The sequence below is a fragment of the Colius striatus genome, chromosome 4 (genome assembly GCF_028858725.1).
Source record: "Colius striatus isolate bColStr4 chromosome 4, bColStr4.1.hap1, whole genome shotgun sequence".
NCBI classification, from domain to species: Eukaryota; Metazoa; Chordata; class Aves; order Coliiformes; family Coliidae; genus Colius; species Colius striatus.
Genome location: NC_084762.1, coordinates 69,052,863 through 69,079,184, shown reverse-complemented (window position 1 = coordinate 69,079,184; position 26,322 = coordinate 69,052,863). Strand labels below are relative to the sequence as shown.

General features: G+C 37.2%; 1 protein-coding gene across 1 annotated transcript in view; it reads right to left on the bottom strand.

Annotated features, from left to right (window-relative positions):
• Positions 1-24,591, bottom strand: part of RALYL (RALY RNA binding protein like) — a 198,154-nt gene extending 173,563 nt beyond the window's left edge. Inside the window, exon 1 of the mRNA XM_061995236.1 lies at positions 24,336-24,591. Coding sequence (XP_061851220.1) covers positions 24,336-24,591 — 256 coding nt within the window. The remainder of the gene's footprint in view (positions 1-24,335) is intronic.
• Positions 24,592-26,322: the final 1,731 nt, after the last annotated feature.

The following is a 26,322-nucleotide window of genomic DNA, read 5'->3' as shown; positions in this document are numbered from 1 at the left end:
ATTGATGGCTCATATTTAGTTTATTATCAATCAGGACTCCCAGGTCTCTCTCTGCAGAGCTGCTCTTCAGCAGTTCAACCCCCAGCCTATACTGGTGCATTCCTGTAGTGTTTTAAATAAGAACTGGATTTGATTAATTTTAATAGAAACTTTGAATTATTCTTAACACAGTGGCTGAGATTTTTTTTTTCCAACATTAAAAGGATAGACAAAAAGATTAAATTACCTGTATTATAGTACATACAAGCAACTAATAGGACTTTTTAAGTGTCAGGCAATACTTTTAAAGACAGTACTAAAAATTTCAAGCACCAGAAAAATCAGTTTGCAACCTCCCAACACTTTTTTTTTTTTAATGTGTTATGAACAAAAGTGCCTTTCTTACTGATAAGAACAGTATAAATCCCACTCTTTGTTGCTAAAACATATGTCCTGGATAAGGGAATGAAGTTTTTATTAATTTTATTTGACAGTAGATTTATCAATATAATTGTTTATAGGTAATAAATCTCATCAATAAACCAGGAATGTAGCACCTGCCATAAAACAAAAAATAAATTGATACATGAAGACAAATTACGTTTTGTATGATAGGCTTAAGAATAAAAAAATCCAGAACATTATTTGAAAATATTTGCTGTGGCCAGTAGTTACAACAAAATATTTTTATGAAATCTGTACAATCTTATGCTCATTAAATGGGAAATCCTTTCAGTAATTTAAAGTTATACGAGATCAAGATTTATATGTAGTCAGATGTCTGCAAGTTTAGGTGAGTCATATTTATTCCTAGAGAGAACATGTGTAATGAGTCTGATATATGTGAGATGTATGAGCCCACCTTTATTTGTGTTTCACAGATGGTTCTATAATAAAACCAAATGATTTAGTTCTTTAACCATTTGGACAGAATGTTCCTTGCAGTGCATGTCCATAAATATGAGTGTTCCCAGATTTCTTGTACTTTGTGCACACATGTTCTCAAATTTCCTTCTGTCACTTAATTGGCAGTGCTTTGAGCTTTAAGCATATAGATAAACCAGTGCAACAACCACCATGACCAGAGTAAGTGCCAGTGAGGCAATAACTTGTAGTAAAATAAGCACATAACATTCATCATAAAAATAGAAAGATAAATATAATATTATCAGGTTAGGGTACTTGGCCAGAACATAATGATGACATACTGGGCAGCTGGTCAAATTTAACAACCCAAGTAGATGGTTTTGCTTTACCTTATTTATTTATTTCTGTTTACTAACATCTTCCAGCATTGTCTAAACTTTTTTTCAAGTAACCCTAAGTTCCTATCTCCTCCTCTTTAAAAAGCAACTGTTTTGACAGCATACTTGATAACGGAGTTGGACTAGGTGATATCAGAAAAAAAATGTGATTCTGGGATTTCATGGTGTCATGGTTTTGTGAGGAGCTGTTTTTGCTTGGTAACAGAGGGAGGGGTCTGCAATGCAGGCCCAATAAAGAGTTCTTGGACTTTCTTCTGACTCTGAGGTTTGGACCCACCTTCGCCCCGGCTGGGCCAATCTTGTGCCTCTATCACTGTTTAAGGATAGGAATTTGAAGTGCTTGAGAGGAGAGGGAAGGGAAGGGCAAGATGGAGGAGACCATGTGGACCCTGCAGCCAGGAAATAATAGAAGGAGCGATGTTGGACCAGAGATATCCTTGTGACCCATGATGAGAAATAGAGACCCTATGACAGAGGAGGTGAGAATTGGAGACACCAGATCAGAGGGATTAAGTAGTTTAGACTCCAACCTGGAGAAGATGAACTGGGATTGCAGCGCCCTGTCAGAGTGGCCCATGCAGGGCTGCCCGGTGTGGGGGAGACCCTGAGTTGGAGCAAGAGAGGATTGGTGAGGAACGTTTCTCAGAACTGTGATAAGTAGCAAGAGACATTAGAAAAGGACTGACTGCACCCTCCATTCCCTGTCCCTGGTACTGCATATGGGAGGAGGAGGTAATGACACTAGGCTCAGGGCTCTGAGCCCAGGAAGATAGAAGGGGTGGGGGAAAGGTGATCTTAAAGAGCTGGTGACACTTCCACCGTTTGCCCTATTCTGTATTATTTTTCTGTTGGATATTTCTGTTTATGTTTTAGTTCGAGGCAGATTAAATTAAGTTTTGTTTTCTTCCCCAAGCTGAATAACCTGGTCTGTTTTGTCCAGGACCATAAGTGACAATTAAGCCCTCCCTGTCCTTCAGGAGTTCCGAAGTCTGTGGTACTTAAGTGTAATTGTGGTCTTTTGTCCATAGATGGGCCTAAGCCATGACACGTGGGATACCCTGACTAAGATGCAATATATGCATTCTGCTTCATCAGAGAATCACTGCCATGCAGATCTCCTTTCGAACTAGGCTTCTCAGCCAATATTTGAAACACCTAAAAATATGCATGTCTTGAACCAGTCATCTTGTTGCTTCAGATGAGCTCTAACATTTTCAGGAGGATCCAATTACTTTAAGAATATGATGCTAAAGAAGGCCCTGACAAGGATAAAGCTTTATCTGTTTGTAAGAAGCATGCACAGAGAGCAGAGCCACACTGCAAAATGCTCTTTGTGAATTCTGAATTAACTAGAACGCTTATTTTTGTATGGTGATTTCATTCATAGGTACAGCATGCAATCATACCTGCAGGTCACAGAGATGTGCATTGTAGTGGACATTTAAATCTAATGTGACAGGATAGAGCATCCTTCCAAGCATAGTGGGAAAGTAGTGGTTTTTGAATCACTGCCTATTTCAGTGTCCAAAAACAACAGTAACTCAAAGCAACAGAAGTTCACTAAAATAGCAAGTCAGCCAACTGTCTCTATCATCTAAGGCAGATGACTTTAGCGGAGAATAAAACCTCAAGGTTATGAATTTTTAAAGTCTTTCCTTTTTGTCCACATCACCCTTCTCTTCACTGTTAAAAAGTTCTTTTTCATTCACTTGTCGATCTTTCGTAAGACTTTAAACTGAGGATATAGATTATTTAGTATAATTTGAGAGCCATAATGAATGCAGTAATACTAGACATTTGCCATATATTTCTGGTAGACCTCTGATTCAGCAATATTGATCGACTTCATAAGGAATAGAGGAGAACAGATTCAGTAGAGAATTTTGTGGAAAATGTTACAATGTTTTAATACAACACAAATGAGTTTTAGCAACCTTGTAAATCCTTAATATCTCTCTGAGGGAAAAGTATCCCTACACTGAATGGGGTTAAAGTGTTACCTATCATTATTCAGCTTTATGTTGCTCTGTATCCCCATGATGGCCTGAAACAGTGAGGAAGGGCAAAGAACAGCACTATTCAGCTGTACTGTCTTCCAGTCCTTCAATTAGCTTTTCTAAAGCATACCATTTCCAAATTATTTCCTCTTCATTTTTATAACAGATTTAATATTTGCTATTTCATGCCCTGCTTTTAGCAATATCCTCTTGCAGCTACTTCCCAGTGATCCTTGCAATCCAGTGGATTCCTTGAGGACAGCCTTGCTTTTCTTAATTTCCCATTCTCAAAAGAAACCAAGATTTGACTGTATCCACATCTCTTTCTCAGTAACCCAGGGTCCAAGTTTCTCCAGTTTCTTTTTGTTCCACTCTGCTCCAAGCAAAACTGCACATCCTGCACAGTTCAGCTGCTTCACATCTCTATTATTCAGACACCTCTAACCTTTTCCTCACCTCCCTGTGTGAGATTTTGCATCTCTGTTAGCTTCCCTCCAGTTTCTCCAAGATACCACCACAGGAAGGAAAGGACCAATTTTCAGGTATGATCTGCCAGGAAATCCTTAGATTGTTTCTAGTCTTCTATTACTTTGCTTGGAAGACATGTCTTGTTTCCCACACAAAGCATGAGTCTTAAGGTATCCTCCAGCAGCCAGCAAGGTTTCCTTTGCTTTTAACTTAAAAGATAAGCAATAGGATGGATGTACTGAATCTGATCCAGAAGCCACATAAACAAGCCAGATTTTAAATATTGGTAATAGGGAAACAAGTACTTTACAGAAATCTCCTAGACTCAAGTGAAATATATTCCTGTATGGGAATCTAGGAGAAATGAATCTGTTTATGTTGATGAGATTCAGGGATAGCTATGACTTAAATTGTTTTTCTCTCTTAATATAAGAAGGACCACAACTGATACTGGAGTGGACCACATAGAGAAGAAAAAGGGAAATAGATTGTCAACACATTTCTTAGTACATTCAATTTAGTAACAAAATCTTGAAACAGTACATCATTAATCAGAAAAAAAGTGTAATTTTTTCTCAAATTGAAACCATGCAAACAATTTTCTCTGAAAAGTGCAGATTTAGCAAAATTAGTTACTGCACTGAATGTTATTAAGGAATCTAAACACCCTAATTTTCATTAACAAATTTCAGATCTCTGTTTTTATGACAGTATGTAAGAAAAAGCAGAACATCAAGCTAAGGCAGAAAAATGTCTGTTCTCCCCCACTCCTAGAATTTTTTTTCCCCTATAGTTTATAGTTCCACTGCTCTTTAAAAAAAACCACTGCAAGTCATGGCCAAACACTGTACTATTCTTGCTGTGCTGCATTAGGATAGATGGAAGAAATAGGCACCTCTCAGTGAGGGAGAGGAATGCTTTGAAGGTGCTGATTCAGCCCTAGGGGCATAAGGACAATACAACAGTGATAGGTAGTAGTTAATAAAAATCTTAGCTAAGCTACTTTTTTTAAAGCTTGGGTTTATAGTCACAAGGGGACCCTTGATAGACCTACTCTTCTTATGTCAGAACAAACACAAATGGATATAAATATTCAACATACTGAAAACTGTTGCAGGGAAAAAGTAGGTATATTCCCCTTGCAAACTTAAAATCCATAACTAGTTTATTGCAAGCACATTTTAAATTTAATGAGCAGAACTGAAAGATGACGTACAGTGCATCTAAAGGGGCTTAGAGATGCTACACAAGTAATGGATGCCATATAGGAGGATTTAAAGTTGTTCTAGAAGCTAAGTAAAGAGGACAGTCAGAAGAAAAACGTGAAATATTTCAGTCACGTCAGTGTGGTGCTCTTTGGTGTATTGTCCTTAATCAGCCAAGGGATGACTTGGGAAAGAAGCCGTAGTTTGAGTTTCCTCCCACACTTTTCCAGCAACCTTGAGCTTTACCTTTGTACTGACAGTAAAGGAAAATAGTTGGAAAGCCTCATCTTCCCTGTGAACCTCATTGAATAAGATTGATTGCCAGCTGAAATTTTTAATCTATTTCAAGAACAGTCTGTTGAACATGTGACACGAACTTCTATTTTCCCCCAATGCAAAGGATGTAGTTTCATATAGACATAAATAATGACAAACGACTAAACAAACTAATAAGGTCATTCTGTGACAATATTGATGCAAAATAGTCAGGAATTCCTCATCCATCATTTTTAAGATTCTCTCACCTTTTTTGAGTGAAGTCAATGGACTACTCTCAGAACACCTTCAGTACAAAGCATGGTGAAGGCCCATATCTTTGGACTAGAAACAGGAGCAAAATAACAGCAAAATCAAATTACTATATGTTAATATCAACAATATCCAAGCATTTTTATTTAGTTCAGAAGGAGGTGTGGCAGAAAAGGAAAGAGGACAAAAATGTATTGCATTACTTTGCCACTCCTTGGACAGACAGCAGTATGGCTGCTGAGGTTTCACTCTACCATTCTTGAAACTTCAGACCTTCATGAGCTACAGTAAGAGCAGAGAGCACTAGGAGCTCTAGAAGTTCCCTGCTGACTGGCAAAATTGCTGAGACGCCTCTTCAGCTATGGAAAAAGAAGAGGATGTATTTTCACGGAGATGTGGGGCTGGGAGAGGTGTGAAGATGTCTGGAGGGCACAAAATGATTGATGTGGGGCTGGGAAGCATATAATTAATTGATGTTGCTATACTAAGAGTGCATAATAAATTGCTGTAAGTCTGGAGGGACTCAGATTAATTAATTGGGGCTTAGGGAAAACTGGTGCTCTTAGTACCACTGGGCAATATTTTATGCAAATATGTGTAATGTTATGCAAATTAAAAATCTACTGGGGTTTTAGTGCCATAAGATATTGGCAGAGATGTGCCTGCATTGTAAAAAAAAAAAAAAAATCCCTCTGCAGCTACAGCCTGACTAGAATTGGGTGTAGGTAAAAATTATATCTTTTCATATATTATACTATTTGTAAAATTACATATTAGAGATATTTTTTTACTGAGATGCCTACAAAAGTACATTGTTTCCCACATATGCTTTTATAAACACGTGTTGGGCTAAATAAATAACTGAAAAAAAGCAGTAATGAAACTTTCCATATTATTCTAAGGTCTCTTTGTGGCTGAGCTCTCATCCAGCAAGATGTGCTGCTTGGGAAGAGAAATTACAGGATGCTTATGAGGGGAACAGCATTTTCAGGGTAATGTGAGAGGATTGCAATTACTACAGTCTGATATAAGGACTGGTTGCAGCTACTAAGGATCTGAAATATGAGGGTAGTAAAACTCTAATCTTCTGACCCAGTGTCTGCACAGACACATAGTAAAGAACCATCAGGGATTAATCTTTTGAGAAAAGAACTTGAGAAGAGTTATCATATGCTCTGCTAAATTTTGCAAGACTTCTCTAAAGAGAAAACATTCAGGAATGTGGTGGATGTGTGACCATCATTTGACATACTACAGTAATTTAAAGTAGAATGTAGCTATAGAAGAAGAATGAGAGCACTAATGGAAGTTTCATGAAGCAGTGATTCTAACAAGAACAGTGAGCTTTCTCTAAATGTATTTGATTGTAACCCTTTGCACTGGGTTTAATTTTATTTTAAGAAAAAAACACTTAAGACATTGAGATGGTGTTAAGCTAATGGCATTATTATGTTGTCTGTCTTTTTTTTTTTTACTAAAGACAAATAACTTTATGGCTATGATGGTCAGAAAGTTCAGTGCAAATTTGTCTCTACTTGTCTCAAACGAAAAAGAAGATTGCAATAAAATACAAGTTATAAGCCTGATGGGGAAATATTTTGTTTCTGTAGAAGAGTAAGCTAAGATGGATTTTTAAAATTTTCTTAGAGATTATTATCAATCGTGTTAATATCTGCCTAGATGTACTTAAGACCTTGTAATAGATATATTTTTTAAAAAGACATTTAGTGGTGTAGAAAGCTCAGTTTTCTTAATCCCATTCAGTCCCTCATTTATGTAATTGTAAGTGTCACAGGGAAAAAGCCACTTATTTCAACTGACTAAAATAAGCCAAGCTTGTTTATAGGTGGATATTGCTACTCTTATTTTCACAAGTGCTGACACAAGACACTTTGCATAATTTCTAAATTTTTTATTAATATCAGTCATAAGTCGGTAAGGACATTAAAATTATAAGCGTTTTTTTCTTGATTTATTTTATTTATCTGAATGGACTGCTGAATCTCTGCCAATAGAGGTTTCCATGGCTGGTTCAGATAAAAAAAATCCAATCTGGTTTGGTATAACAGACCACAGAATATCTTTAATTTAGTTTTGGGATGAGCTAGGACAGTTCCTTTAGCAATTTTGATTGAAAATTTTGGTAAACTGTTTCTAGTAGTCTTACTGTTAAAATTGTGCTCTATTTTGAAGTTTGCCTTTTCTAACTTCAGCTTCCAGCTTTCTGATTTTGTTAAACCTTTCTTTTCCACATCAATGACCTCATCATCAATGTGTTTCATATTACATTTAGAGCAGTCACTCTTTTCCTCTGACTCTTATTTTGTTACTTTTTTTCCACTTCTGGTAGCAATGTCTTGTTTTCTTCATCATTCATGAGGCTGAACATCTTTGTGCCTTCTAGAGCATATATCAGTGATTTTTATTGTCTTTCCAACTGGGTAAAAGAATGATTAAAATACTGATTCTAACATGAACTATACAAAAGACACACACCTGCTATACAATTACTTTCCATTTATTAGTCTTTTGAGACTAGTTCCTAATCTATTTGGCCTGCACCATACCTATGTCATAAGACAGTTTCTTAATCAAATTTCCACTTGGAATGAATCAAATGTCTTGTGAAAACATATTACCTTAGTTCAATTTTACTATATGGTGGTAAAATGTAAAAACTGAATACACATTTAATTTCCCAAGCCTTGTTTTCAGGAAGGTCCTGCTGACAATAGTAACATTATACCCATGTTCATTTTTGAGCAGTCAAGTCCCACACCAGCAATTTCACTGTTTTTCCCTATAATGTAAAACAATTATGACAAGGCTGTTGTTACGCAGCCTGGCCCTCTTTACCATCTTAAATTATTTAGATAATGCTAATTTGCTTCTTGTAGGTGTGCTTTCAGGGCCCATCCTTGGCAAACAGGCCAAGATGACAGCAGCCAACAGGACAGGAGTGAGTATAAGGATGGGATTGTGTGAGATAACCAAACTGCCTGAGATGGCATAGCTTCATGGCCCAGAGGCTCTACCTGGGCCTGGCAGCACGGTCTCCCCATGGGCACCCCCAGCTACTGCTTCCAACTTTCCCATAGCCAGCATGGGGACATCCTGAGGTCTGTGCTATGAGGGCTCACGATCACTTTCCAAGGACTGCTTCCCACTCCTGAGCAGTAAGGAAGGGGAAGCTGCAGCACGAATCTCCCACAGTAGAGGTGTGCTTTATTTGGATTAATTCTAGAGAGGGAGGTAGAAATTTTGAAAGTATTTCTTAAAATTTTGCAAGCCTAGCATTGAGGTTGATCTCATTATCTATATGGTTCATGAGTTCTGTGGAATTTTGTGTTGTTAATAGATCAATAAACTGCTTCAATCCTAAATTTATTTAAACTATGTGAACTGAACAATTTCTCCCTGTGAAAATTCTACACTTCTGAAACTCTTTAGTTTGAGACTTATTGGAGCCACAAAGATGATTAAGGGAGTGGAGCGTCTCCCTTATGGTGAAAGGCTGAGGGAGCTGAGGCTCTTTAACTTGGAAAAGAGGAGACTGAGAGGTGATCTCATTAATGTTTACAAACATGTAAAGGAAATGTGTCAGGAGGATGGAGCCAGGCTCTTCTCAGTGATGTCCAGTGATAGGACAAAGGGCAATGAGTATAAGCTGAAACATAAGAGATTCCAGAGTATAAGCTGGAACATAAGAGATTCCAAAAAAACACAAGGAAGAATTTCTTCACTGCAAGGGTGATGGAGCATTGGAACAGGTTGTCCGGATGGGTTGTTGAGTCTCCTCTGGAGACATTAAAAACCCACCTGGAGGAGTTCCTGTGTGACCTACTCTAAGTGGTACTGTTCTGGTAGGGGGGTTGGACTAGATGATCTTTCGAGATCCCTTTCAACCCTTAAGATTAGACCCAGGAAACTACAGGCCAGTCAACCTCACCTCCATCCCTGGAAAGGTGATAGAACAACTCATCCTGAATGTTATCACTAAGCATATGAAGGAAAAGATGATTATCAGGGGGAGTCAACATGGATTCACCAGTGGAGAAATCCTGTTTGACCAACCTGATAGCCTTCTATGAGTGCATAACCGACTGGCAAGATGAGGGGAGAGCAGTGGATGTCATCTACCTTGACTTAAGCAAGGCTTTTGACACTGTCTCCCATAACATCCTCAGCAGAGAGCTTAGAAATTGTGACTTTTATGAGTGGTCAGTGAGGTGGATCAAGAGCTGGCTGAATGACAGAGCCCAAAGTGGAGATCAATGGCACAGAATCAAGTTGGAGGCCTGTGGCCAGTGGAATTCCACAGGGATTGGTTCTGAGGCCAGTCTTGTTCAACATCTTCATCAACGACCTGGATGAGGGGACAGAGTGACACCAAACTGGGAGGAGTGGCTGATTCCCCAGAAGGCTGTGCTGCCATTAAGTGGGATCTTGACCAGATGAGAGGTGAGCAGAGAGGAACCTCATGAGGTTCAACAAGGACAAGTGCAGAGTCCTGTATCTGGGAAGGAACAACCCCATGCACCAGTACAGGATGGGGGTCGAACTGCTGAAGAGCAGCTCTGCAGAGAGAGACCTGGGAGTCCTGATTGATAATAAACTAACCATGAGCCAGCAATGTGCCCTCGTGGCCAAGAAGGCCAATGGCATCCTGGGATGCATCAAGAAGAGTGTGGCCAGCAGGTCAAGGGAGGTTGTGCTCCCAATCTACTCTGTGCTGGTGAGGCCTCATCTGGAATCCTGTGTCCAGTTCTGGGCTCCGCAGCTCAAGAGGGACAGAGAACTTCTGGAGAGAGTCCAGCACAGGACCATCAAGATGATCAGGGGACTGGAACATCTTTCATACAAGGAAAGGCTGTGGGAACTGGGGCTGTTTAGTCTAGAAAAGAGTGTGTGTCAGGAGGTTGGGACATCCCTCTTTTCTATAATGGCTAGCAACAGGACAAGGGGTTATTGGATGAAGCTGGAGCACAAAAAGTTCCACTTAAATATAAGACCTATTTTGCTGTGAGGTGACAGAGCAGTTGAACAAACTGCCCGGAGGAGTTGGGGAGTCTCCTTCCTTGGAGGTCTTTGAGACCCACCTGGACATGTTCCTATGTTACCTGATCTAGGTGGACCTGCTTCTTCAGGGGGATTGAACTAGATGATCTCTAAAAGTCCCTTCCATCCCCACCATTCTATGATTCTATGAATTCTGCAATCAAAATCATGTTATCCTCATTCCATGATCTGAATGCATTTGGAAATTTGCAAATAGAAGACAAAAAATTCTTACAGATACTTCCGTATTGAATCTGAGTCAATAAAAAATTTCAAATTATCTTTATTCTTTCTACATAAAATACTCATAAATTTAATCTAATTTCATTTTTCTACATATTCTGTTGTTTCAGTTCCCTACCACTTTCTCAGACTATGAGTTTTCTATGGCATGTTTTTAAGCAGATCAGCACTTTTTTTGTCATTATTATTTATCTTTTGACAACAATTAAAATGTTTGAATTATTCATGATCATATTCATATTTACCCATTTAATCTCTTTCTCGAAATGAATTTTGCAAATATATACTTTCAAGTTTTATAAAATTTGCTTTTATGAGCAACAGGTACACTAAATAAGAGCAGCTTGACACAATTTTACCTAGGCAAGTATTTTTGTTCCATAATTTGTTCTTCCCTTTGTATCAATCTTGACTTCTTCTGAAACAAACTTTGGAGTTAGTAAATTGCAATTTGTGATAGACATTTGATTTAAGTTCAGATTAAATACAGGAAGCCTTAATTAAGTGTCTATTTTTGACTTTTTACAGCCATTTGGTACCCTTCTCTCTTTTCCATTATACTTTGTTTTAAAAAATAAAAATCCAAATTAAATTTCTAGATTCTTGAAGATGTTCTCTTCTTACCAAGATATCAAGAGCATAATGGCAGGGAGTCTGAAGGAAGCTTTATTGAAGTAAATATACTGGGACCTGAATGCGATACTATGGAACTCATCGTTCTCATTCAAGATACATTAGGATGAGTGCCAATCATTAGTAAGCACTTTTCATGTCTTTGTATTTCAGAAAATGCTGACTCGATGAAAGTTAAGGTGAGTAGCCTTTATTTCTGTAGGCATAAAGAAATCATGCCAAATATGAGTACAAAATAGAGTAGCCATCATTTCTTTGGTATTTTCATTGTCTTGGCTCATGAATGTTATACTTTCTTGTAAATTCTAAGAACATTTTGACATTTTCTGCTACTATCATAGAGCCAGAGAATCTCTGTGAGTACTAATGAACTTTTACTGGAATAAATGTGTTGTGTACAGTGTTGATGCAGTTCACTGTCTAAGTATCTCGCTATAGATATAATGCATACAATCAAAATTTAAAACAAATGGCTTGAAAGACTACTGGTAATTTTGTGTGCTTCAGTCATATTGTTTGAACACGAATTACATTTTTGATTTTGTAAAGCAATAGAACTTGCAACACTGCTACTCCAAGAAAAATGCATTTAATGTATTTTTTGTCATGTTTTGGATAAGCAAGTCATCGAGCAACTGCCAATCTTTTTTTCATCTTTCATCAAAAATGCCATGGGAAACTGCATCAGGGCTTTTGCCATACCTGTTATGACCATGCAGTCCTGCACCTCCATCCTTACTGAGATACTGATCCCTCAGTGGGAACTGAGAGTACACAGAATAGCCAAAGCTACCCATTAGAAGCTGGAGGAAACAACTCTGAGGAACAAGGCAAATAGTCAAGGACTAAAAGTTTTTGATACTTAGATAGTTGCTAGGGTAAGAAAAAGAAAAAAGTAGATTTTTCTGGAAGAGGTAAAAAAAAACCTGGAAATGGAAGAATTTTATAGAAAGGCTTAAAATATGTTTTTGGACACGTGAATGTATGAAGAGATGCTATCAGTGAAATAAAAAAACTATGCTTAAGTATGTCAGGAAGAAAAGCAAAGGAAAAGAGAGTTAGCTTTGTTACTATTAATGCATTCCTATTCTACTTCTGGTAGTAAAAAAAACCCAAAAACCCAACATTTTGTGGTGAAACTGGAATACTTACTATCCACTGTTAAGCTCACTATGTTCCTTATGGAAATAATGTGTTTTTTTCTTTTGTCTTCCATCTGGGATCCAAATAGTTTTAAAATTCCATTAGATTATATTGAAATATCTACCTTATTTTGCACAACACTAGACCAAATATAAAAAAATCGTAACCACACTGATTCTTTACATCTAAAAATTACATTTTTTTCTGTCTTTCCTTCCTTTTCTGCCTGTAGATTTAAATACATCAAACCCAAAATTTAAAACTAGGAAGCAAATAAAGCAGCAGTTAAGTGCCAATTAACAGCAAATAAAGACCTCTAAAGTCAGGCTGTAAAAATTCACAACTGCTTTTCCAGCTGCTGCAACATTAGCATGACTGTTGATTCTATCTTAATGTAATTTGATTGTTTGCATTTAACTTTTCTCCAATAAGTTTTAATAAAACCTTGCCAAGAAACAAAATGAATCCTCAAAAAACAAAACAAAAAAATAAAACAACCACCATCCTCTTACCCACAAAAATAGCCTGTCTTCCACAAAAGAGGTGACATGGAAGTGTCTCCATAAACACAGTTTTCATGCTCTTAAAAATATTATTAACGTTCTATTTTAACTGCCATCAGAAGCACAGTTTATTTTGGGAGTCTTTATGCAAAGTTGCTTGATATGCAAACTTTGGGACATAAAGTTATGTGGCATAAAGTCGTGCATATCATTTAGGTAGGAAACCCACATTCAGTTACACCATTGAGATTTTCCTAACATAATTTTAAAAATAATAATTCTCAGAAAAATGGCATTGTAACTTGCAAAAATACATTTGAAAGGCATTTGCATTTGCGTTGGTTTGGTTTGGTTTGGTTTTTTTTTTTTTTAAGTTGAAAATATCCCAAACCAAAATAACTTAATGCACTCTATCATGTTAATGGTTCATAGAATCATAGAATCATAGAATCGTAGGGGTTGAAAGGGATCTTTAGAGACCATCTAGATACACTCTGTCCCCTCATCCAGGTCGCTGATGAAGATGTTGAACAAGACTGGCCCCAGAACCAATCCCTGTGGAACTCCACTCCCCACAGGCCTCCAACTCGACTCCGTGCCATTGATCACCACCCTCTGTGCTCTGTCATTCAGCCAGCTCTCAATCCACCTCACTGTCCACTCATCCAAGCCACACTGCTTGAGCTTTCTGCTGAGGATGTTGTGGGAGACAGTGTCAAAAGCCATGTTGAAGTCAAGGTAGATGACATCCGCTGCTCTCCCCTCATCTAGCCAGCCAGTTGTGTACTCATAGAAGGATATCAGGTTAGTCAAACAGGATTTCTCCATTGGTGAATCCATTGTTGACTCCCCCTGATAACCATCTTATCCTTCATATGTTCAGTGATAACATTCAGGATGAGTTGTTCTATCACCTTTCCAGGGATGGAAGTGAGGCTGACCGGCCTGGAGTTTCCCGGGTCATCCTTCCTGCCCTTTTGAAGACTGGAGTGACATTGGCCTTTCTCCAGTCCTCAGGCACCTCACCTGTCCTCCATGAATGTTCAAAAATGATGGAGAGAGGTGTAGCAATCACATCAGCCAGCTCTCTCAGCACTCTAGGATACATCCCATCAGGACCCATTGACTTATGAGCCTTAAGCTTGGCCAACAAGTCTTTAACCTCTTCCTCTTCCACCCAGGGCAAGGCCTCTGCTGTCCTGGCCATCATGTTATCCTTGCCGGACTGGGCTCCCGAGGGTCAGCCTTGGCCATAAAGACTGAAGCAAAGAAGGCGTTCAGTACTTCACCTTCTCTGCATCCTCAGACACCAGGGCACCCTCAGCATTTAGCAGCGGGCCCACATTACCCCTCATCATCCTTCTGCTGCTGATGTACTTGAAGAATGCCTTATTACTGTCCTTAACATCCCTGGCTAAATTTAATTCTAGAAGGGCTCTAGTCTTTCTAGTTGCACCCCTGCATGCCCTGGCAATGTTCCTATACTCTTCCCAAGAAGCCAGCCCCTGTTTCCACCTCTCATAGATGGCTGCTTTCTGCCTGAGTTGTCCCAGCAGATCCTTGCTCATCCATGGAGGCCTCCTACTTCCTTTTCCTACTTTCTTGCACATTGGGACACACTGATCCTGGGTGTGGAGGAAGTGCTACTTGAAGATTGACCAGCTCTCATTGGCACTTCTACCATCTAGAATCATATCCCATGAGATTCATCCAAGTAGATCTTTGAAGAGGCCAAAGTCGGCTCGCCTGAAATCCAGGGTCACGGTCTTGCTTTGTGTTCTGCCCCTTCCACACAGGATCTTGAACTCTACCATCTCATGGTCACTGCCACCAAGGTTGCTATGAGGAGAAGCAAATCATGTCCTCAAGTTTTTTGGTAAGTCTCTATTCAAGAGACGTGTGACTGAGCTATGGAGCTCAGAGCAGTATAATAAATATTTTGTTACTCCAATGTAAATGTCAGGCCTACTTCTTTGGTCAGGATGGAGTTTAGTGTTGAAGAGGGACCAACCAGATAAGACAAACTGGAGAAGTACGAGGAAATAATCCTGAAAGCTATATCCAGACTCATGAAGGACAAGATGTCTAGGAGTAGCCAGTACATTTGCTGAGGCAAATTATGTTTGACTAGATTAATGAGCTTTCTATGATCGGATGCATTGCTTAGTTGATGGAGGAAGAAGAAATGCAAGTGTTCTTCACCTTGAATTTCACAAGGTCTTGGACACACAAAAAAATCAAAATAGCATACTTGCAGTGAAGACCGGGAGTTGTGAACCTCACAGGTGGATTATAAAGTGGCTTAAAAACAACCTGGACTGTCAGGAAGTTGGACTAGATGACCTTCAGAGGTCTCTAATTCAAAAATTCTATGAAAGTATGAAATAAGGCATAAAGTTTAACTGAAGAAATAATAAAAAAGAGGTCTTTTAAGTATCTCTTTAAGATTTTGAATTATCACATAGTGTACAGCCAAGTAGTGAATCGCATCCTGAAGTGGCTTCAGATTTGCCAAGTACAACTTTTCCTGTCCTTTAGTATCTACTTGTTTATTATCTACCGTTTGTTTCATATTTGGTATTTTAAATCAAATGTTGTGTTCCTCACCCAAAAGACTAATTAAACAGACAGATTTTATGAAGTGAGGAATGAAAACATTATGTACGTCTCAAATTTGTTTCCAGACTTGAAAGTTACCATCATACTTCAAATTCAACTGTTGTTCATGTTTTTATGAAGCATCAAGAACAGACTGAAAGAAATCACAAGAAACCTAAAATTTGCTAGTTAACTGAAAACAATAGGAGAAATAGGACAGATGTCTACAACAAACTACCACAGCAGTTGATTGCAAATGTTCTCTTTCAATGAGATTTTAACAATATGTAGGAATGATGTCGACAATTATGAAAGTGTTTGGATATCAGATCAGCCAAGACTTAAATACAAGAGAAGACTAGGTAAATGAGCAATAGAACTAGACTGAAAAAAACCCCTTAAAATACTAAAATACATCACACAACTCAAAAAAAAAGAAAGAAAAAGTAAAGATGTCTTACTTATGGTAGAAAAGACATTCAAGCAGGTTCTGCCCAGCTTTCATAGACATAGAAAATTAAATGTGGTTTTTTTTTTTTTTCTTTTTACAGTCTGATGAAAGACGTGTCTGTACTGTGCAGCAAAGTGGGGCATAAGAAAGCTAATTGTCATCAAACTATTCGTCAGTATCTGGGAGACAAGTTTGAGCTATGTCACAGAATGGTAGGGGTTGGAAGGGCTCTTCAGAGGTCATCTAGTCCAAACCCCTGCCAAAGCAGGTCCACCTAGATCAGCTCACACAGGAATGCATTCAGGAGGGTTTTGAAAACCTCCAGAGAGAGAACCTCCACAATTTCCCTAGGCAATCTGTTCCAGTGCTCCAAAATGACTGGAATATTCTTTCTGGAATAAGCTAGTATATATTCTCAGAAGAGCATCTCAGAAGAGAAAAGTCAAGACTCATAAATCTAAACTTATATATATCAAATTAGGAATTCCAGGCTGGTTTTGAACATGAGCAGTGTCTTCTTGTAAATGCATTATCATTTTGTAAACAGTATGAGGTATCCTGTAAGCTATAGAGGAACAACTTAAAACAGATGTGACAAATATCCAGCTTTATACTAAACCGAAGACTAATTCCTTTTCAATTGGCCTTTTGAATATTCCAGGTTTCGTCCTGGAAAAAAGTCTGATTCAGCTTCCATTAATTTTCTAGAAGAGACTAAAGTCACTTAAACAGCTGTAATAATAAAAAACATGAAGAATATTAGCTTCTGAGGCACTACAATATCTAGAAAATGAGTTTCTCTCAAAACTTTGTAAGCATAAAATGGAGCTCAGTAATACTAAAACTGATTCTGAGTTTGAGAGGACTAGTAGTATCAAATTTGAGGACCTCATTTGTTAAATTTCCCTTTTGTTTTGCCTGTGAATTTCACTTTTCCAGTATGACGCAATGAAAAAATAATTGAGTTATTAAGAAAATGTTAGTATTTTTTTTCCCCACAATATACATGATTTACATAATTTGGATGATGAAGTTATCTATCACTGAAGGAATTGTAGGATTAGGTGTAAAATCTGAAACAGACCCTTGATGAGAAAGAAACAGGTTTCCTCTGCTGTTTTTTTCCTGAGGTGTGAAATGAAAGTTGGTTTAAAACATGAAATGAGAGTCTGAGACAGCAAATATGCTTTCACAAGCATTTCTTGTCTCACTTAAGCTAAATGGAAGAAGGACATTTGCATTTTAGCTGACCTTGCTGTTAAGAAGGGAATAGTAATCCTAAAAGTTCATATTGCTAAAAAGCAGTCTCCATGAACTGAGACTATGATCAGGTGAAGGATTTCTATCTGCTACATAAGATTTCTGGTGGGAGGAGTATTGGCTAGACTTTCTCCTCCAAACAGCTGAGTATTGTCTTGGGAGGCAAAGCTATTTCACGGGTTTAACAGTCATAGTCCAAAAGACAAATAACAGGGTTGAGATTTGCCTGGATCCACAGTATACTAAAGTAGCATTACTCAGTGCTGAATACCTGTTAAAAAATCCCTCACCCTGTGCTTCCAATTGCAGATTAAAAAGATAAATATTGGCAAGTCAGATTTAGATGAGAATTCATCTGACTTATGCCCTTTCAATGTACCCTGGAGCAGATACAAATTTCTTGATATGCCTTTTAGGATAAGATCAGCAACTAAAACATTTTAAAAAAAGAATGAGAAAATACGGGGAAATGTCAGGTACACATATAAAACAAGGTGACATGTCATTAGCAGTACTAATTCAATCTGTACGTGATAGAATAGTGAACAATGTACTGCCAAATGATCAAGAAGAAAATATCAGACTCTGTCCAGATGAGATTCTCTTCAAAGTGAAAGAAGCCAAATGCATAGAAGATGCTTTATCATTTAGTCTATCATAGAAGATAGTTTATCGAACCAAGCTAGAGTAAGTAGAGAGGCTGCAGACAAGACGTCTCCCAGAAAAATATTAAAAATTGCAGAGCATCCTAGAGATAATTCTTTTTATACAGTACATCCCACATGAGCCACTGAGACAAATGTTATGAGAGAACTTATCATGAGTGTTTTTATCACTGCATGATGCTATGATGGTTCAGAATGAAAGATAAAATAAATATACAAATTTTTGTGATCACAGCAGTCACTAATCAAAACAAGTACAGGTAAGAAAAGGTACAGGATTTTGTCTGCCACAAAGAAAAACAATTTCTGTAACTTCTGATAGAACTGCAATAAAAATGAAACAGAGTTATATTCAACTCAAAAAGGAACTACTGCTTACTTTAAAAAAAAAAAATACTCTCATCAAGTTATTCATGGAGTAAGGACTGAAGTACTGGGAAATTAGAGGTAACATTGTCTCAAAGTTTTGAAAAGCACAAAATTACAACGAATATATCAGACGTATGAAAAGTTAAATATTTGTTACATGCTGATTTGAGGGATTTAAACCCTATGAAATGATGGTTATGAAACCCAAGGACGAAAGGGTGAAAAAAGTAGTATTTAATGCAGATAAGACCCTAGGCTATGTACAGACATTCAAGTAGCAGAGAGGGACTCAGGAACATTAAGTCAGATGTTATCTACCTTGACTTCAACATGGCTTTTGACACTGTCTCCCACAATATTCTCATCAGAAATTCTCAGGCAGCATGGTTTGGATGAGTGGACAGTGAGGTGGATCTCTCTCTGCAGAGAGAGACCTGGGAGTCCTGATTGATAATAAACAATATGAGCCAGCAATGTGCCCTCGTGGCCAAGAAGGCCAATGGCATCCCGGGATGCATCAAGAAGAGTGTGGTCAGCAGGTCAAGAGAGGGTCTCTTCCACCTCTACCCTGGTGAGGCCTCATCTGGAGTCCTGTGTCCAGTTCTGGGCTCCTCAGCTCAAGAGGGACAGAGAACTTCTGGAGAGAGTCGAGTGCAGGGCCACCAAGATGATCAGGGGATTGGAGCATTTTCATACGAAGAAAGGCTGAGGGAACTGGGGCTGTTTAGATAAGAGAAGATTGAGGGGTGAGCTTGTTAATATTTACAATTATCTAAATGATGGACATCAGGAGATTGGGGTATCACTTTTTCTATTGTATCCAGTGATAAAACCGGGAGTAATGGAAAAAAGCTGGAACACAAAAAGTTCCACTTAAATATACAAAAAATTATTTCACTGTGAGAGTGATAAAGCACTGGAACAAGTTGCCCAGGGAGGATGTGGTTTTCAAAATCCACCTGAATGTGTTCATGTTCGACCTGATCTAGGTGAACCTGCTTGACCAGGGGAGTTCAACTAGATGATCTCTAAAGGCTGCCCTTGCAGCCCTTACCATTCTGTGATTTTGTGATTCTTTGAAAGATTACATAACAGCACCTTGATCATGATTTTAAAGATGATTTGGCCATGTAGAAGACTAAGTGAATTCAAATATGGATCCATATGATATTTGAAATATAGTTTGAACACATCATTAATTATTTTATGTGAAGTAGGACATACAGACTTACCAGAAGCAAAATAAGAAACTTGTCCAGTTGCTTCTCAACCATACACTTTAAAACAACATAGTATTGCTTTCCTGTTATTCTGAACACGTATATCCTGCCATTACAGTAGTTGGAAGTAGGTGAGTAAGAGTAACAAGGTTGTTTCATTAAGTCCAGACTTAGTGAACTGTTGATTTAAAGAAAGCTTAGTGACTAAGAAAATTTGATAAATGTGTAATTTTTCAAGACAAAGTGCATTTTTCACAAGTGAATTCACTAAAGCAGCTTAAACATTTATTTCTTTTTAAACACAAACATTTCTGACATAATCAATGTCTGGATTTCAGAATGAGGTGAAATATTGATTCACGTTGGATAGTTCTAGTTTTACATTTATATAGTTAAGTCTCTCCATGTTGCTAGAGATTACAAATATAAAAGAGAAAAGGTTTTTTTTTTTTTGTAAAGGTGAAGGAAACAAAAGGAAAAACAGTCCTGTTGTCGCATCCATTCAATTTATAAGAAAGTATTTGCTGAGTCTCTCTTAAAAGCTCTCTTTATTACCTGCTTTTCTCGGATGTTTTCTACCGGGTAGCTGTCATTTAGAAAGCCCCTGCAGGGCTTCCATCCTTCCCAAAAGGATGTGCAATAGAGTATGTCACCCAAAATAATTATCTGCAACCACCATCTTACCTTAGGCTGCATGTCAATATGCACTCACTTGGTACTCAGAGACTGCATCTAATTTAGACCTGAAGGCAGACATACGTGAATCATACTTACAGTAACAAAACAGGATTGAAGCTACAGTGGAACTAATTTATTAGTTAAATAGGCATCAACTGAAGAACTACAATGTCTTTCATACTCTTGGTAGTGTAACCTTTTTCCTTCCTCTCAGCATCCAAGAATGAAATCCCATGGTGTCTTAAAGAAAGCAACAGAAGGAACTAAAAATACTAGCCTTGAAGCATTTAACTGGTTTTCTCCAGTTGTCTGTGAGATGACTTGGGTCTTATTTTGTTGCAAATCAAAACATAGTCTGACACTAAAGGAATTGGACTGGTTTAACAACATGTGTAAAAGAGAAAACAGATTAGATTATATAACTGTAAAATATAAGGACATGAACTATAAACCAAGGACATCAAAGGGACATTATAATATGGAAGTTGCTGTGACAGTTATACCAAAATTGAAAACTGCTACATATATTTGCAAATGTGTAAGGTAAACAGGAACACATAATACAAAGTTAAGGAACATTAATTGCATTTTGGGTGGTATTTGGCTTCAAATATAGATACGGAATGAAATGGATAAAAAAGTTAGATACTATTGGTGTGATCCTTGTGAAGAGCTAGAAAGGCAGGAGAAAACATCAGGTGAAGAACTGCACTCTCCATCATGTACCCAGAAGCTTAATTCTTTCTGCAACTCACTCAGCCCACAGCTGCAACGATATATTTGCACCATTTGCTTTGGAGCAAGCAGGTGTCTAGTCCTCCTCTCACCACAGAGTAGGGAAATCATCCTCAGTAAAGCTCATGGCTGAATTTACCATTTCCTCAGAATAATCTCTGTTCACCCTGTCTATTTGCCCTATGTGGCATGAAGGAGAATATGGGTAATTTTTCTCTAACTCATAGATATGTTTAAACAACAAGGATGAAGAAATTTTGAAGAAAGGCAGCAGAGTGGATTATATGGATGTGTTCCCAGAACTGGGAAGGTAACTTGTAGTTTTGTTCCTGACCAACATTTTCTTGGCTACATACTGAAACAATTCACAAACTAATCCTTGCAAAGTAAACTTCTGTGCCCAGTACTGACCTGTAACTGCCCTGTGGGCAGGAAAACGTGGTATTCTACTCTCATGAAGATACACTATCGGTTCAAGAAACTACACTGAACTTAATAATAATACCAATAAATTTCTTAAGCATTGTTTTGTTGTTCCTTTATGATCTCTTCCCAACAGCTTTGCAGAGCACATTGCACTTCATGGAACAGAAAACTTGGAAACAATTACACAGCTCATGAAATCTACTTCCCTCAAGTTACAATATCCACAGCATAGCCATTATGCTTCACTGGCCACCAAACACATAGATAGGAACTTGAAAGTTGTCTGAGACCAGCAGGCCAAATACAATGACCCAATAGAAACTGGCAAGACTGAGGGCATTGTCAAATGCTTTGGATTTGTACTTCTGGGGAATTTGTTAAACAAAATGCTATGTTGTGTACTCAAGAAGCTTAACACTTTGGAACTCCACTTCAGAAGGAACACTTAGACAAGATCTTGAGTAAATTGTACAGCATAGTATATAGCCATAGAAATTTACAGGTTTAATTTTTAATTTCAGTTACATACATGCATGGAGTTTCTGACTCAGAGGTAATGTTGATGTAGAGGATATCATAATTTTGAATAGCGGGATTCCGTTGAAGACAGGAGCTAACATAAATTGTCCAAAATCCTGAAAGAACTAATGTAAATGAATAATGAAGCCTAAATTAAATTATTTCTTCTTTTGTGAGATACTGAGTACTAGAGTGTATAGTAGTAACAGGCATGTACTATGGGATAATAGTTTTAAAATATTGATTTGTCCAAACAGATTTCCATACCTGACTAGCAATCAGTGCTCATTATATTACTAATATGTGATAATTCCATTTAAAAGTCAGTCATGCTAATCAAGTTTATTTTAACATCCGTAAAAGCTTTTCTTGTGCCTTTTCTATACCTTGACTACTGATATAGTCATGTATTTTGTTTATTTCAGTATGCAAGGCTCTCAGAACAGAGATCTAAGTAATTTTTTGGGTAGTTTCAAAGCAGTAAGTCTTTCAGTTTTTTCCTTCCATTCAAATACACAATTGTCATGTAAGTTATTCTTCTTGGTCTTAATGCCAAGAAATCTATCAGCTTCTCATTATTTTGATGTAACTGTTAATGTGTACTGCTAATGAATTCATAGCAACCGTTTGCCTAAGGAGAAGTAATACTTTTATAAAGTCATTTCCTTTGTCAAACAATGCTGATTACAACTGTGTTTCATACATAGAAATGAGGGTTTGAACAGCTAAAAGAGCATGTCACCTTGCTTATTCTTTACATTCTTTGATACATCAGAAACCATGGCATGAAATACGCCATTAGAAGACTTTGCAGAATAATCAAAGTATTTTTAGAGTATACAATTGAAGCTTAGTACTGAATAAATTCTGCTGTTATTAAAAGATTTGAACAATTCAATTAATTTTTGATCCCTTAATTTCTTTTACAATAACTTCATTTAGCTTTTATTCAAAGCACAAAAGTACTCTGAGTAGAGTAAGGGCATCTCCTTGTACAAAGCATATTATAGATACCACAAGAAATACTAAAAGAGACTAGCAACAGTAGTCAGAGTAATAACAGATCTATTGCCTTAGGAAAACACAGTTTAAAAAATCTGGTCAGACCAGTGTGCAAGGAGCTGTAAATAATGCACTGATGGCATTACATGGCCTATTGCTTGGAGACCACTGCTCCAGGAAACATCTTGTAATAATGCCATCCCACAGACTGACTTTGCTGCCTTGCTTTTATCAATCGAGTTCTTTTATTTCACTCATATATATATATATATAAAAAAAACCCTTTTCCTAAAAAACTTTAATTTCCCTTAAAATGTAATTGGATTTCTTTAATCTGTTTTTCTCTTGAAGCTAAAATACAGGGGTTATGAAACTTAAAACTGTGACGCAACTGTGACAAAACAGCAATGCATCTGACACAAATGTCTCAATTTCTACAAATAATCAGAAGAGTACATTTTCACAGTCTGAGAAACTGAAAATGAATAAGCCATATCCATTCTTTATGACTTGTCGCAGCCAAAGCACTAGTTACATTTCACCTTTTCCTGAGACAGCCATTATACATGTGGATTTGGATCTGAGCAATATAGTTTGGAGGTCTAGTGAAAGAGCTCTGGCTTCTACCAAACATCTTGCTATATTGCCCATCATTACTATATATATGACACATGGAGTTAGTACTGTACTCTAGGTTGTTATTGATAGCCTCCATAGCTAATTACAGCTTTCAGAGTTATTTTGCAATAAGAAACAATCAGATCTTTCAGAATCATTCATAACAAAGCACTAGAAAACAAAAATTCTGCTCTGTTGGTTTTTTTCTTTTAATATGAAGTTCAGATGAGCAGTGTCCACAAAATTATGTGGGAATAACTCCAATCTAAATTTTTAATAATAAACTTCATGAAATGAATAACAGCATTACATTTGGTATAATTTCAAGGAATAAGAAAATATGACTTTGTTTCTGTGTAAAATCTGACACACCACTGGGCTGGATATTATTTTACGTTCATTAAATGCAAGATAACCATATGTATTAAATGGATTTTGTTATATTACATTAAACTCACTAACTGGAGCCTAAGGGAAATTATATTTTACTCACATTAGTAATCATCTTTACTACAACAGGATTAGATAGAGAAGTATAAAGTCGTCAGAAGTGATTTATTTAATAAATTAGCTATTTATAGTACTAAACATTTTCTGATATCTAGATAACATCTAATACTTTGTCAGTTTTGCCAGATTCAACATCTTGTAAATACGCTTAGATGGAAAAATGGAAAAAAATTCAGTGGTCCACAAGGCAGCAGCAGCAATGGATATTTCAGATAGAAAGAAGAGGAAAAACAATATTTCAATGATATAAACAAGTCCTTACCTAGTGGCTGCCCTGCAATGATCCTGGCGTTCTCTCCTGCCACTGCAGCCCTTGCGTGCCTCTCACTCATGTACTGTACAAATGCATAACCTTTGTGCACTGAGCAGCCAACTATTTTCCCATATTTTGCAAAGATTGCTTCAATGTCACCTTTTTTGACAATGGCTGTGTTCAGATTGCCAATGAAGACTCTGGAGTTGATGGACTTTGGATCATTCTTATTGGTGACGTTGCTGGTCTGTGTTTTGCCAGTCATGGTTGGATCACTTGTCTTTAACCCTTAAATAAAGAACAAAAAGAATTATGTTTCAAAGCATACAGTTACCTCGACTTTGGATGATTTTTTCCATCAAGAATTTACTTTTCATTTTTCACCTAGGATAAATTTAGACTCAGAAGAGTCAGACTTTCTAAAAGTTATTATCAATAAAAACAGCTTAGCAGATTTTAAAATACTGTTCATAAGTCAAACTAAAATTTCTTATTTTTATAGACATAAAACATATAATAAATCTCTTAATACAATGCTGTAATAGTGGAGCTTTACTGTAATCATATATGAATTTCTGCTTTGAAATTCAGTATTGACTTTTTAAGTACCTAGCTGTCTAGAAATTGCAAAGCAAGAGAATGAAACATTATCCTATGTCAAAGAAATGAACATTCAGGGCCATGTAGAGAACAAACTCTAAAAATCGAAAGACAACTCTGCTTTTGTTTGATAAGTGTCAGCCAGAGCACACTTCTCACCAGTTAAATATCATTGACCGTTGTGAGGAGAGCAGGACAGGTAACACACAGTTCTTTACTATAATCAATATGTTTCCATCAGAACAATTTTCCCTAATAATTCAATATGAAATAGGAAAGAGAAAAGAGAGGGGAAGCATAAGTGGTTTATGTTACTAGAATTAAAAATGATGACAATAAACTTCCTTAATTATAAGACCACAGATTTATTGCTGATTTGTTCTTTCTTCTGAGGTCACAAGTCTAAATGCATTCTGCCATATTTCAAATGGAAATATCCACATTATTCTTGGTGATGATTTGGCAAAAGATAAAACCCCGACACTTTTTGTGTTCGCCCTAGCCTCACACTTCTGAAGTGCACCTGATTCTTTTAATATGTATGTAAATTTCACTTTCTAGCAGTTCTCTCCATTTATATCAATTTACTTGGATGGAGGTGAAATGAAAGCAGTTGTCCCATGTCACTGCTGGGCTTTTTTTAGCTATATGAGACAACAGAAATGTCAAAAACATGCATAGCTGTAAATAGTGAACATTTATTTTCTAAGGAGATTGTTTAAACAGCAGTCAAATATAGGCCATGTCTTACAGCTAAGAATTGTGTTACTATTTTTTAACTTGTTCTTATTTTTGATCATTTTACAATAACAGCTCAAACAAGAAGAGAATCCAGTTAAATACTGCTCACAGTTAAAGCTCAGTTCATTTCTCAATATGAAAAGGAACAATGACCTCTATTCTGGACACCTAAAACTTGACACTAGCTAGCAAAAGTTTTGTATTTTAAGTTAATAGCTAACATTTATTTAGCTAGATAAAAAAAGAAACCATTGTTACTGAGCTCCATATTATTCCAATGAACAAAATGGTCACAGATGCAGTCATGAGCATTTTGACCATCTCCATCACACAAGATCCAAACCCCACCCTTCAAGTAAGAGCGCATAGGGGAGACATGTAGACACTTCTCCCGAGTCCTAGCAAACAGTCTGCTTTATTAAATGAACACATGCACTGGAGTGATCAGTCAAAGAGCTTTCACTTGCTTAGCAGCCTAATATTACTGGTTCATATTACAATGTTTAGAGAAAACACCACAGAAAGCAAGAAAAAAAAGTTTTCTTGTAAGTTCAATTTTGGAAATACTCAATCAATTTCACATACGTTCTGGAAACACATGATACTGTATACATGCACAAATTGCATCATGGAAAGCCAGGAAAACTGCCATGAC